The sequence below is a fragment of the Gekko japonicus genome, unplaced genomic scaffold (assembly GCF_001447785.1).
Source record: "Gekko japonicus isolate JY-2015 unplaced genomic scaffold, Gekko_japonicus_V1.1 scaffold3138, whole genome shotgun sequence".
Taxonomy (NCBI): Eukaryota; Metazoa; Chordata; class Lepidosauria; order Squamata; family Gekkonidae; genus Gekko; species Gekko japonicus.
Window position 1 is genome coordinate 5,060 of NW_015166519.1, and position 12,605 is coordinate 17,664.

The 12,605-nt window shown below is 47.3% G+C and overlaps 1 protein-coding gene across 1 annotated transcript in view; it reads right to left on the reverse strand.

Moving 5' to 3' along the window:
• Positions 1 to 1,440: 1,440 nt before the first annotated feature.
• The window catches only part of SCAPER (S-phase cyclin A-associated protein in the ER), a gene marked incomplete at its 5' end in the record, with an annotated part of 174,582 nt that continues 163,417 nt past the window's right edge, over positions 1,441 to 12,605 (reverse strand). The window contains 3 exon segments of the mRNA XM_015412282.1: positions 1,441 to 1,581; positions 2,959 to 3,010; positions 6,974 to 7,165. Coding sequence (XP_015267768.1) covers positions 1,478 to 1,581; positions 2,959 to 3,010; positions 6,974 to 7,165 — 348 coding nt within the window.

A 12,605-nucleotide genomic window follows, 5' to 3' on the forward strand; every position in this document is an offset into this window, starting at 1 on the left:
GGGGTCTCTGCAGCTTACCTGGCTGCTTCTTGCTCTGACTGAGGGCTGCTGGGAGCAAGGGGTGGGGCTTGTTGCCTGTGCCCACCCCCTGGGCTCTTTACTGCCGGGGCTCCGCTCCTGTGCGCTCCCGCAGGAAATGACCCCTGCTCAGAGTTGTCGTCTCCCAGCTGCTGCCATGAATGACAACGCTAATCTGCCGTTTGATGTAGGTATCTCCACAAGCCACAAGGGAAAGGTGGCAGGAACTCATTGGAGGTCTAACGCTGTGCCCAGCCCCCTCTCTTTGGTCCTTTCCGCACTTGGATCTCATCCCTGGTTTTATCAGAGTTTAGCTCGCGACACAATTCCTTGCGTTTATCCCTGGTTATAACAGCATCCGTTTCTCCCGGGACAAGTGTGGGGCGAAACCGGGGTGACCTCAGTGTAACGCGGAAACAAAAAACAAACAAACTCCGAGATAATTACAGGGGTGAACTCAAGCGTAGTGCAGAATGTAAGTTTGGGGACAGGGCCGAGCCAGGGTTTAAGGTCTAGCGCGGAAAGGACCTTTGCTATGGAGTACAACTTGGTCTGGTTTCGCCTGTCTTTCTGAAGGGTGGTTAGGTAGGCACTCACCAAGCACTCATTTCTAGTTTTGTGCTTTTCTGGGCTGAATCACGCTATCACCCCTGCTGAGAAATTCTGACTCATGGCGTGGCGAAAAACAAAGACAAAAACCCCGAAAACAGCCTCGGCAAGTTGAAATGCTTCTTTTAATAAATTCAGTGAAAACTCACCGGTTAACAGTGGAAGAGAACAGCTCGCCGCAAACCTGTACAGAACTTTCTGCCCCAAACTCACCCACTTGAAACAGTGAACCCGCATCCCCCACGAGGTTGAATATTCTAGTGTTCGGATTGATTTAAATTTATCCATCGGGAGGACTTCTGTGCTTCCTAAATAACGGAATGTAGCGGGGAGGCATTGTAGGAAAATTCAAAGGACACAAACAGAATAAGTTATTTTATTACAGTTTTTACGGAATGGAACGGGCAGCCTAAGCCACAGGGATGTTGTCCTTTAGCGCAGGCTAGCTTTCTCGTGCCATTCAGCGGGCTCTGCGCAGGAGAAATTCCCTGTGGATCCGGCCCACCCTCTAGCTTTAGAACCAAGTATCAGCAATTTTACAGTGCAAGAGGTATTACACCTCAAGGCATTTAAGGTGCCAGAAACCGTTAACATCAAATATATTAATGCAAAAAACCCCCCAAATAAAACAAAATTTCCAAAATGACAACACCGAGTCTTAAATATGTACACTTCTTATAAACACAAATAGTGCAAATTATATTATATTATGTATATATTTCAATATATATCTACAGTATATGCATTTTGAGTATAAAAAGGACTTTTAGAACAGGTCCTTAAAGGATGTAAGAAATCTGCGTTAACACTTTACAAAGTTAGATGTTCTGAAAGTCTTTAAAAAACCAACTCATTTTTTCTCTTTCTTCAAGAAGAACTGCCGAGCTTCTTCCCACGTCTGCCGAGGGAACCGATTGGAGAGCTCGAGATAATCTTGGGAGGCGAAGGCCTTTTCTGTTCAGCGAAGAAAGTGAAGAAAGAGAACCAGAAGTATTTTTGTCGTGAAATACAACAAAAAAATGTTAGCAAAAATGCCCAGATAATTTACAATTTATTCCACACCTTCTCCATTCTTCCCCCTCCCTGATGTTTCAACTACTTTTGATAATAAACTGAGGTAAAACTTTCAATGTGTTCGTTTGTGTTCCGAAAAGATTGTTTTATTGGACAACCGTCTTGACTTTACTGTAGAAACTATTTTGCCCCGTTAACCAGTGTATGTGGTAAAGGCGGGGTGGGGTGGGGTGGTGGAGCCAGATTGGTGTAGTGGTTAAGTGCGCGGACTCTAATCTGGAAGAACCGGGTTTGATTCCCCACTCCTCCACTTGCACCTGCTGGATGACCTTGGGCAATCCGTAGTTCTGATAAAAGCCGTTCTTGAAAAAGAGCAGTTTCTGTCAAGAGCTCTCTCAGCCCCACCTACCTCACAGAGTGTCGGTTGTGGGGAGGGGAAGGGAAAGGAGTTTGTAAGCCGCTCTGAGATTGAGTGAAGGGCAGGGTATAAATCCAATCTCTTCTTCCTCTTCCTCTTCTTGCCACTTCACAAAAACCTTCACAAGGATTAAAATCCATCTTGATTTGGAAGGACGCCTAGGCTGCATTCGGACATATATTTATCTGTTTCATTTATGTCCTGCGCCTTTCTCTCCAATGGGGGCCCAAGGCGGCTGACATTGTTCCCCTCTACTCCATTTTAGCTTCACAACGACCCTGTGAGGCAGGTTAGGCTGAGAGTGTGTGATCAGCCCAGGGTCACTCAGCGAGCTTCCACGGCATGAGTGAGGATTCGAACTCGGGCCTCCCAGATCTTTATCTGACACTTTATCTGAGAGACGTCGTGCTCAACTGCAGTTTTTCAACTGTAGTTCCACTGAACGGTACGCCACTCATCTTACTCCACTTAGCAGGTGGGCTTCGCACCGAGATGTCGAATCCGGGAACGACTTAGTTTGTACTATCTCCGGTTAGTCAAGACATTCAAATGCGGGAACTGTTACGAACCGTGCGAATGCCCGTCTTTTCCGGCAGCTGAGAGGGCAAGATAAAAATCTGCTCCTCCAAACAGATCCTGCTGGGGACACCACTTGTTTCCCACGCGAAATCAAACACTGAAAAGCGGCTTGTAAGAATGGAACGCCCCCCCCCCCTACCTGTGTCAAGACTTAATCCGCAACAAAGAGCTCATCCAAGCCTTATGGGGTTCTGTCTCAGGAACAACCTTCTATCAATAAGCAAAACGCAACCAATCTGTCAGTCTGTTCACCTCCTAGAAGCGACGTATTGTTTGACTGCACAAGGGCTGATTTGATGAAACTGACAGAATATACTCACCCCTTTGTTGAGCGGTCTGGTTGTCTGTTTGGCTGGAGTTCTGTGTGAAATCCTATAGAAACAAAACCGGTGGCGTTCAGTGTCTGAGAGACGGGTTTCGAAAGAACAGCTTAAAATATATAATTACGCAAATCAAACCGACGTCAGGCGGCGATACAGAGAACCCCCGACCCCGACGCTCTCTGCATGCCTTAGAAGCAAACCAAAACACCTTATTTTTTACATTTGGGAGGTGTTTCACAAACTCTTGGCTGTACTGCAGAAGACTCCAACTGATATAATAGGTAGCTATGTAAGTGCCGTCAAGTTGCAGCCGACGTCTGGTGACCCCAGTGAGGGGCTTTTGAGGCAAGTGAGAAGCCGGGGCGGTTCGCCATTGCCTTCCTCTGCAGAGCCTTCCTTGGTGGTCTCCCTTCCAAGGACCGACCCTGCTTAGCTTCCAATTTAGGGTGACCCCCAGCAACGGGATTTTGAGGCAAGCGAGAAGCAGAGGTGGTTGGCCGTTGCCTGCCTCTGCAGAGCCTTCCTTGGTGGTCTCCCTTCCAAGTACCGACCCTGCTTAGCTTCCGAGATCTTAGGAGGTCGGGCTATACCGTGCCGCCTCCCCTCCCGATATAATAGGCAGGCAGGCAAATTTTTTGAACGACGTCTATACAATCTGTAGCAAGAATCCCTTCTGTCAATTCTCTCCCCCCCCCCAACAAATGGGTGCTAAGAATTCTGTAATGGTTGTTTACAAACCGTGGTCTAAAACACATGCCTTTTGAAATGGCACACAATTCACTTGTAAGACGTGCCTGCTATGCTAACATTAGAAGCCAAAGGTCTAAGAAAGGTTACAGGATCCTCCTCCACGAGGAATTGAGCGGAGCTGGGAGGCTGGGGCACTTCTACATCTTGATAGCATTTTTATCCAAGCTACTGAATAAGCCAGCCGCCACCCCGATTAACTGGAGTCAGCACTACCTGGAATTATTTGCTGCTCTGGAAACAATGTCTGGCCCCTTCCCCCCCCCCCCCCCCCCCGGTTCAATCACAAGCCCCTGTCTTCCTGCGTGCCTGGAAGTCTCCAGAATACGTAAAGACCTCTTCCCTTGTCTGTGGGAGGTCCCCTTTGGCAATCATAGCAGGAGCCGTAGTGCCACCACCAAAAAGGCCTTGTCCTCTAGGGGCTTCCTTGAAGGGGGCCCCACACTGCAGGGCCTCTGAAGTACATCTGAATGCTCAGACGCCAGTGTTCCCTCTAAGCTGAGTTAGTGTGAGCTCACAGTTTTTTAGCCTCCGGCTCACACATTTTTGTCTTAGCTCAGGGAGCATGGCTCCAGAGCAAACTAATTAATGCAGCAGCCAGATCACTGGCTCGCAGCTTTAATGCCAGGAGCTCACAAAGTAGAATTTTTGCTCACAAGACTCCACGGCTTAGAGGGAGCATTGGACGCCACCATGTTGGGAGCATGGAATGCCTCTTTGGATCTTGGCTCCAGACTCCGCTTGCTCCAGAATTTTGCCTTTAGCTTCCTTTTGAACTCCATAACTAGTCCTGCTAACATAGGCTGTGGTAATAAAAGCTCAACGTTTCGCAAACAACTGATGATTGCAGAATTTCCCTGCGCTAATAGGTTTTAAAGTGGAGCCTTGGAGCTGAAGGCTAACCCCTGGAAAGAGCTAAGCGTTCTGCCACAGAACCTGATACTCTGGATCGGTTGATTTTATGATTGGCAGGGTGCACCCTTTTAGAGGGTGGTGGCAGCATAATTCTACTTGGGATCTTTCCCTGACTTGGGTTCCGATTATTTCTGCCGCGAATAACCCTGTGCGGCCAATCACCCAAAGACCCCTTTGTCTTGGGCACACTGCTCTGAGAAATCACCCTCCAGAACCTGCCCACTAGGATAATTTGGGTCGGATTTTAATACATAACACAAGAAATCTGGACAGAAGGGGACGCAGAGATAGCCTGGTGACCCCACCCCCAGCTTCTCTGATTCCATTTTTCATTCTGTAACAACAGACATACATATAGTACTCTGGAAAATCTTGTTGGTCTTTAAGGTGCTAGTGGGATCGGATCCGATTGTTTCGTGTATTTTCTTCTGCTCCGTTTTTACATATCCTACAACCCAGGCGATGGCAGCGATTTCTTCCATCTCCCACCCCAATAGTTATTCTCCTGTCCCAGGGTCAGATATCTCCCCCCCCCCTCAAAGGAGAACCTTCCCTGAAACGAATGGGATATTTGCCTGTGTAAGGCACAGAGATCATGTCTCTCCGCGATAGTGAGTGGAAATGTAAGAACAATTGAAAATCTGTTTCTCATTCTGCAATATCTGGTGGTGGCGGAGGGGGGGGGGAACCCAGCCTCTGGTACAGCCTGCCTGTTTGTTTGTTTTAATATTATTATTAGATTTTTAAAAAAGAAAATCTGATGACTGAACGATTTCCAAAAGTGGAAATGAACATGTCTTCGGGCTGTCGAGTTGTATATACGCTCATGCGAACCAGACACCCGAGCACTTCAACCATTGCCCGGTAAAATCAAATGTAAAATCAAACAGGCTCGTACAATCTAATGTTAACAGCGCGGTGCCAACTGCTTCTGGAAAAAAGGAGAACAGCTTGTTTGTCGCTAAGGATCAGAGCTACTGGGGAGGGATGCCCCAGAAGGGGTGCCTCCACTCACACACAAGGAACCTTCACTTGTGCAAGAAGTTCTTGCACGGATGGGAGACCTGTTGCGCCACTTGAAAGTGCCACCAGTCATGGACAATGCTCTCTCTAAGCTGTGGAGTCTTGTGAGCAAAAATTCTACTTGGTGAGCTACTGGCATGAAAGTTGTGAGCGAGCGATTTGGCCTCTGCATCAATTAGTTTGCTCTGGAGCCCTCCCTTCCGGAGCTAAGGCAAAAATGTGTGAGCCAGAGGCTAAAAAACTGCAAGCTAGCTCACACTAGCTCCGCTTAGAGAGTACACTGGTCATGGAATACATCCAGGGGAACCTGTCCTTGGCTTCTAAAGCCTCTCTAACAAAAGCAGTGCTACAAAGCGCCTTTTTACCAGCACCTTTTACAAAGTTATAGAGGTTAAAATATTCCCGTTATTAGCGCATTCTACTACGACGAAGAATATTTTTTTAATATCCCAAGCAACAACAAATGCTTGCCTCCTCCTGGAGACTGCTAAGACATTAAAAACTTGATGCCTTGCTCTTTGGAGCGCTCTGTGTTAGAAATACGTTTTTTTTTAAAAAGAAATTCCTTCCCTTTGACTGCTGTTAGGGTGGCCCAGCCCACCGAGCATCACTAAAACGGAGGCGAGTTACCCAAGAGGAGGCCTGAGCGGATCGCACGGATGGGCCACGGGAGGAGGGATGCGCTCCACCGAAACAAAGGGAGGGGGAAATTTAATTGCGCTGAGAAAGTATAAAAAGAAACACTGTGCTGCCACGATTGTGTGGCGCAACGTGACTGCTGGGAAACCGAATACCGGCAGGCAAAATAAAACAAGCGAATGAATGAGTAAGTAAACAAATAAGTAAAGCAAATCCTTCAAAAAGTGTGAACCGCTTTAAATAATAAATAGATAACACAAAGGGAAGTGGTTAGGATGGACTGCTTTACTGGAAATGGTAGGATTCGAGCATGATTACAAGCGCAGTTTTCTGTAGCTATACAAAGCTGCGTTATGCCTTTTGTTCTGGGTGATAGTAAACTGTACACTCATCTGGGGAGAAGGCTCCTTAATATTTACTTTTTAAAAGCTGACGGTGTTAAATAGATGTAGTTCAAAATCCTGCCGGCATGCCTCACTCGGTTTAACTAAAAACACAACATCATAACATTTAGCGGGAACCCAAATTACTCTACACGCTTTTACTCTTTAAGGAGAAACTTTGGGGTTTGTGTCAAAAAGAATCACTTGTTTGATTAGAAGCGAATGCATTCTGTCCCCCTTAGCTTCCAACGCATCGGAACGGCGAAGAAACCGATACGCAATCGGTTTGTCAGGAAATAAAGTACCTGAATGAACGTAGCCAGCAAAATGCAGCTCATCTCTTGCTCCAAAATGATCTTGTTCTGCGGGTTATTGTAGCAAGCCGCTATGAGCGTTGGAAAGAGGACTTTGATCAAGCGGGGGTCGCTGAAGTACTGGAAGGGCAGCTGGCAGAGTTTCTGCAGGACGGTGGGGTGGCGGCCGGATTGGACAATCACCTGGGGGGGAAAATGCAGACAGAACAATGTTAGAGTCACAGTGACGCACCTCCTGAATCAGCTGGATGGAGAAATAAAATTTCAAAAGCTGAAGGATTTGGTCTTGTTAATGAAGACTAACATGACTGACCTGCTGTACAACCATAGCACCGACACCACAAAGAATATTAAAACTCTACTGTGCGTGTGTTAAAAATAATTTAACGAAGATTGTACTTATCGTGTCACAAAAGGGCCAAAGAAACACAATGCGGAGGGGTTCAAACGGAAAAAGAAATCCGGAGACAAGGTTCTAGAAGAGGAGTTGCTGATAAAGTAATTCTTCACGTAGAACTGGAGTCCCGGATGGCAAGTGCCAACTTTCGACACCGAACAGGAAAAGAAAAAGGAGACTGTAGGTCGTGTGGAGTTCGGACGAGGCTTAGAAAGATTCCCCCTCCCATTTGCCCGTTTATCTGCATTTCTATCAGTGCCACTGACTTTAAAAGGGGAATTGTTTAGATAAATGGAACTGCTGTCAGGCAGGCCGAGTGTATCTTAAGCAACGGAGCGCTATTAAGGGCCTCATCCAGGTTTGAGGTAACTCTCTTAAGTTACTCGCTCGATCTGCAAAGGATTGGATGACAAACAGTGAAATCTTCAAAAAATCAGATCGGCTCCAAGGACAATGGATTCAGCAACAAAACCACGGAAGGGCTACCTGACCCAACCTTGGTTTCGCTTTGTTGGAGGAAGCCCCTAGAAATTTCGGAACACTGTACAAAAACTGAAAAAGGTCAGGATTGTAAATTGTATTGGGGGGACGACCCCCCGGGCATTTTACAGGTACACACACCCGACAGAGACTGCACTCAAATTAAAACCAGAAGGACACTAAGAAGTGGCCGAGAGCACGGGAACATAAATTACAGGGATTTACAGGTTTTCAAAGAACTTTTAACAATTCGTTTAAGAACACATTCTCCTGTAGTAATGCAGCTCGGGTCAAGAACAAGATCAACAAAGTAATAGTTCACATTTTTTAGTTCAATAGCCAAAATGAAACCGAAAACCCAGCCGGTGACTACAGATAGGAACCCCTTAATTCTCTTAAATCCAAATGGAATTTTAAAGACAACCAAATATGCGACCGTATACCACACCGGCAAGGCGCTGCATTGTTTCCGCAGGATGTCAAAAGCGCAAAGATTGTCATTAAGGTATTAAAGGATACTCCCCTGAAACTATATTGCGATAAACGTCACCAACTTCATTTTAAAAATTCATCATTTAGTGGTGATTTTTTTTTTTTTACCACGAGTATTTTCTGGTTGTTGTTTTTTGTTATTTGTTTTTGGAGGAGGATCTTATTGTCCTGAATGATTAAAAAGGGGAGCCAATACCCTTCGGACGCAGAATGCTGCAGAAACTGTATGAGAAAATCCAACAAACTAGTTTCCAGAGTCTTTTAATTTCTCACAAACTTCTAATAACACTCCACTACACCGACTACCAAATCCTATGCCTGCCATTGGTAACGTCTTCCTAAAACAAATCCACAGGGAATCAGGATTCATACTTTATCTTCCCCTTCCTCATATTACCTGAATTTCCATATTTATTTATTTATACGCTGCGGTGGCTCAAGCAGTTAAGACGCTGAACTGCAGACCAGAAGGTCAGTAGTTCAGCAGTGTGAGACCCGAGTGCCGCATGACGGATTCGGATTCGACTGGCTTTCGAGCAAGGGAAACCTTTACCTTTACCCATTCTCCCCAATAGGGTTTACATTGTCCTCCTTTCCTCCATTTTATCCTTCCAACAACCCTGTGAGGTAGGATAGGCTGGGAGCGTGTGACTGGCCCAAGGTCACCCAGCAAGCTGCCATGGTAGAGTGGGGATTCGGACCTGGGTTTTCCAGACACTAGTCTGATACTTTCACCTCCACAGCATATCCAATGTGGCTACTAAAAATTGCTACATCCCATAGTGCTTTGCAACAGGACCAACCACCTTCTTCGTCAACAACAAAGAGGAACAATGAAACATCCATGTTCCATGTTAGGGACCGCGGGGGAATAGCTGCATATAATTTGAACACACTGTGCCCTTGGCACATTATTTATGGTGTGGCAATGCCATCTCTCCGTGACTTTCATGTATGGCTTTTTTGGACAGACGCTTCCAATCCTTATCTTTGCTGGTGGTGACTCAGAAAGAAGTCTGAAGGGAAGAAAATCTGAGATCTCTCCTCCTCTAAAAATGACAGTAGTACTTACTGTTATCAGACACTGAGCATTACTTGTTAAGGGCATGCTTAAATTCAGCTAAGGGGAGAGATCCAGATGGGTCGCCATGTTTGTCTCTCTGTAGCAGCGGAAAACAGCAAGATTCCAGGAGCACCTTAAAGACTAACAAAGTCTGTGGGAGGGGAGGAGCTTTCGTGAGTCACTGCTCACTTCTTCAGATCCCGAAGTTTCTTCACAGGGCTGATGGATTTCCATTCTGTACGGCCAGGGCTATTTTCGGGCAGGAACGCACAGGAACGGAGTTCCGGCTGGCTTCAGAGTTGGCCACGCCCACCACAGCCAAAACCTCTGTGTGCTTGGCTACAGAGGGAAGGCCTGGAGAGCGACCCCCCCCCCGTGACTCAGAGGCGGCCGGCCCAGGAGGGCCCTGGAAGGATCGGGGAGGCATTAAAATTGCCTGGGCCCCTTCCAATGTTCCCTCTAAGCTGCGGAGCCTTGTGAGCAAAAATTCTACTTTGTGAGCTACTGGCATTAAAGTTGTGAGCAAGCGATTTGGCCACTGAATAAATTAGTTTGCTCTGGAGCCATCACAAAAATGTGTGAGCCAGAGGCTAAAAAACTGTGAGCTAGCTCACACTAACTCAGCTTAGAGGGAACACTGGTCCCTCCCCACCCAGCCGAGGCCCCGTGATTTTCAATTTATTATTTTACATGTGGCGCTCCCTTGGGTGTGTGTGCAGGGTGCTCCTCCGATTTATTTAAAGCTCCCCCCCCCGAATTAAAAGATCCTGGCTACGGGCCTGGGAGGAGCTTTCGTGAGTCACTGCTCACTTCTTCAGATACAGCTAGAAGGGGAGTCCATCTTTCCTCCTATTTTGGAGAGCGGAGCGGTTTCAGAAACCGAACGACAACAGCAGGCAAATGGCAATTACGGGTGAATGACAACAGCAGGCCTGATCGGATTAGGTGTGATATCCAGAGGGCTCAGCTTTGGTGACAAAGGAGTCGCAAAGACCTAACCGTTTCACGCCTCTGTGTGCTCTTCCTCACAAAATAACCGAGAAAGTATCTCTATACTTGGGAACGCCGCGGTTGACCACCGAGTTCAATATTGCCCGTAATTTAGAGAAACACTAAACCAGTGGCCTGTGATCCTGAATTGAGTTGTGACACTCATACAGGTGGGTCACGAGGCTCGAATCTCTGAGCTGGGAGAGAAGGCTCCAGGTAGTGGGAAAAGGAAAAGGCAGGGCTGGACTGCCCCATTCTCTTCCCCCTCCTTGGAATGCCATTCATTAACTTGTCTTACTTCCAGCCACTAGGAATTTGGGAGGCAATGGGCTAAGATTGCCAGCCAAGGCCTGGCAACCCCTAGGAGACTCGGGGTGGGCAGGGCCGAAATGGTGCCCCGCAGCATCACCAGAAGTGATGTATAACGAGAAGTGATGTCACCGTGTCCCGGGACAATAGAGGATTCACCCCAAACTATGGTAAAAACCGCGAAGTTTGGGGGTGAGTCCTAGAGTGTCCCGAAACATGGTGATGCGGCTTCCGGTTATATAGCCAGAAATGGTGTTGTGGTGCTATGGGACGCTGTTTCGCCCTTCTACTTTCCCCCACGTCACCCTATCCAGAGGTGGCAGGGGACAAAGGCCAGTGTTGAGAGGCGGGTGCAGCCTTCGTTCATGGTCTCCCAGAGCCACGTCACAAGAGCCCGAACCTTCGCCTGTGGTGCTGGACCCCAAACTGCCGAGTTCGTTTAGAAAAAGTGGCCTCCTTGCAAGTCTGGGAACCACTGCCCGAAGGAGTTCCTCTCCTTTGAGCTCTGCCTCCTCTTCCTGGACCACTCACGACCTCTTATTAGACAGTCCTTGCGGATGTATCCATTCACGCCTCACTGGATCGTATAGCCCCATATGGCAAACAGCCCTGTTATCTAAAAATTCCAGATTATACCCTCAACGTACTCTTCTCTTTATGCACTCTCTCGCTCTCTTTGTTCCTCTGCCACGAGGCTCTTTTCAAAGCCCTGAACCTCTGTTTCTGTTTTCCACCTCTGCCATTGCGTTTTGGCTGCTTCCTGTCATTGGAATGCTCTCCCAGGACATCCAAAAGTCTCCTGAAATGTTTTTTTTTTTTAAAAAAACCCTCAAAACAGATAAAAACACACACAAAAAGATCTGGTTTTCCCAAGCCTTTCCCAAGCCATCCTCATCCTTCGCCCCACCTTTGATGGTAAGCCCGTGGATAGGGACCTGTTTGTTTATCTACAACACTTATATCCCACCTTCCCGCCCTTACGAGATAACAGCGTTCTTTGTAAAACAATAATAATAGCGAGCCAGTTTGGTGTAGCGGTTAGGAGCACGGACTCTAATCTGGGAGAACCGGGTTTGATTCCCCACTCCTCCACATGCAGCTGCTGGTGTGACCTTGGGTCAGTTACAAGTTTTCTCAGAGCTGTTCCCTCACAAGCAGTTCTCGAAAGAGCTCTCTCAGCCCCGCCTACCTCACAGGGTGTCTGTTGTGGGGAGGGGAAGGGAAAGGAGATTGTAAGCCGCTCTGAGACTCCTTCGGGTAGTGAAGGGTGGGGTATAAATCCAATCTCTCCTCCTCTTCCTCTTCAACACCTAAACTCAGTGGGCCCCCAATCAGTGAAGCACATGACCGCCTTTGGAATTCTGAGAATGGGTAGTGGGTACCACCACAAAATGGCTGCCATGGGGTGGTGAGGTCAATCATGAAATGGCTGCTACAGGAGCCTAATCACAAAATGCGAGGTACAAACCAAGCACCCCGTCTGCTTCTGAACAGGCGCTCCCTACAGTTCCACAGGTGATGAGTCCCCGAGCTCTAATGAAGCTCATGGTTTTGGGAAAGAAAAGGTTGTTATCCTCCAAGGTGAGGCCTAGCGATGTCCCGGAATTACAATTGCTTTCCTGATGACAGAGATCTGTTCCCCTGGATAAAACGTCTTCTTTGGAGAGTGGACTCTGTGGCATTATACCCCACTGAGGTCCCGCCCCTCCCCAAAGTCCGCCCCCAAATCTCCATAAATTTCCCCACTTAGAGTAGGCAACTGTAGTGAGGCCAAGAACATGGGCACCAGGAAACACACCAAAAGGTCAAGGAGGCTTTGAAAACAATGAAAAAATACCTAAAAATGTTGCTTAACAGAAAATGTAGAAGAGAGAGAGAGAGAGAGAAGAGAT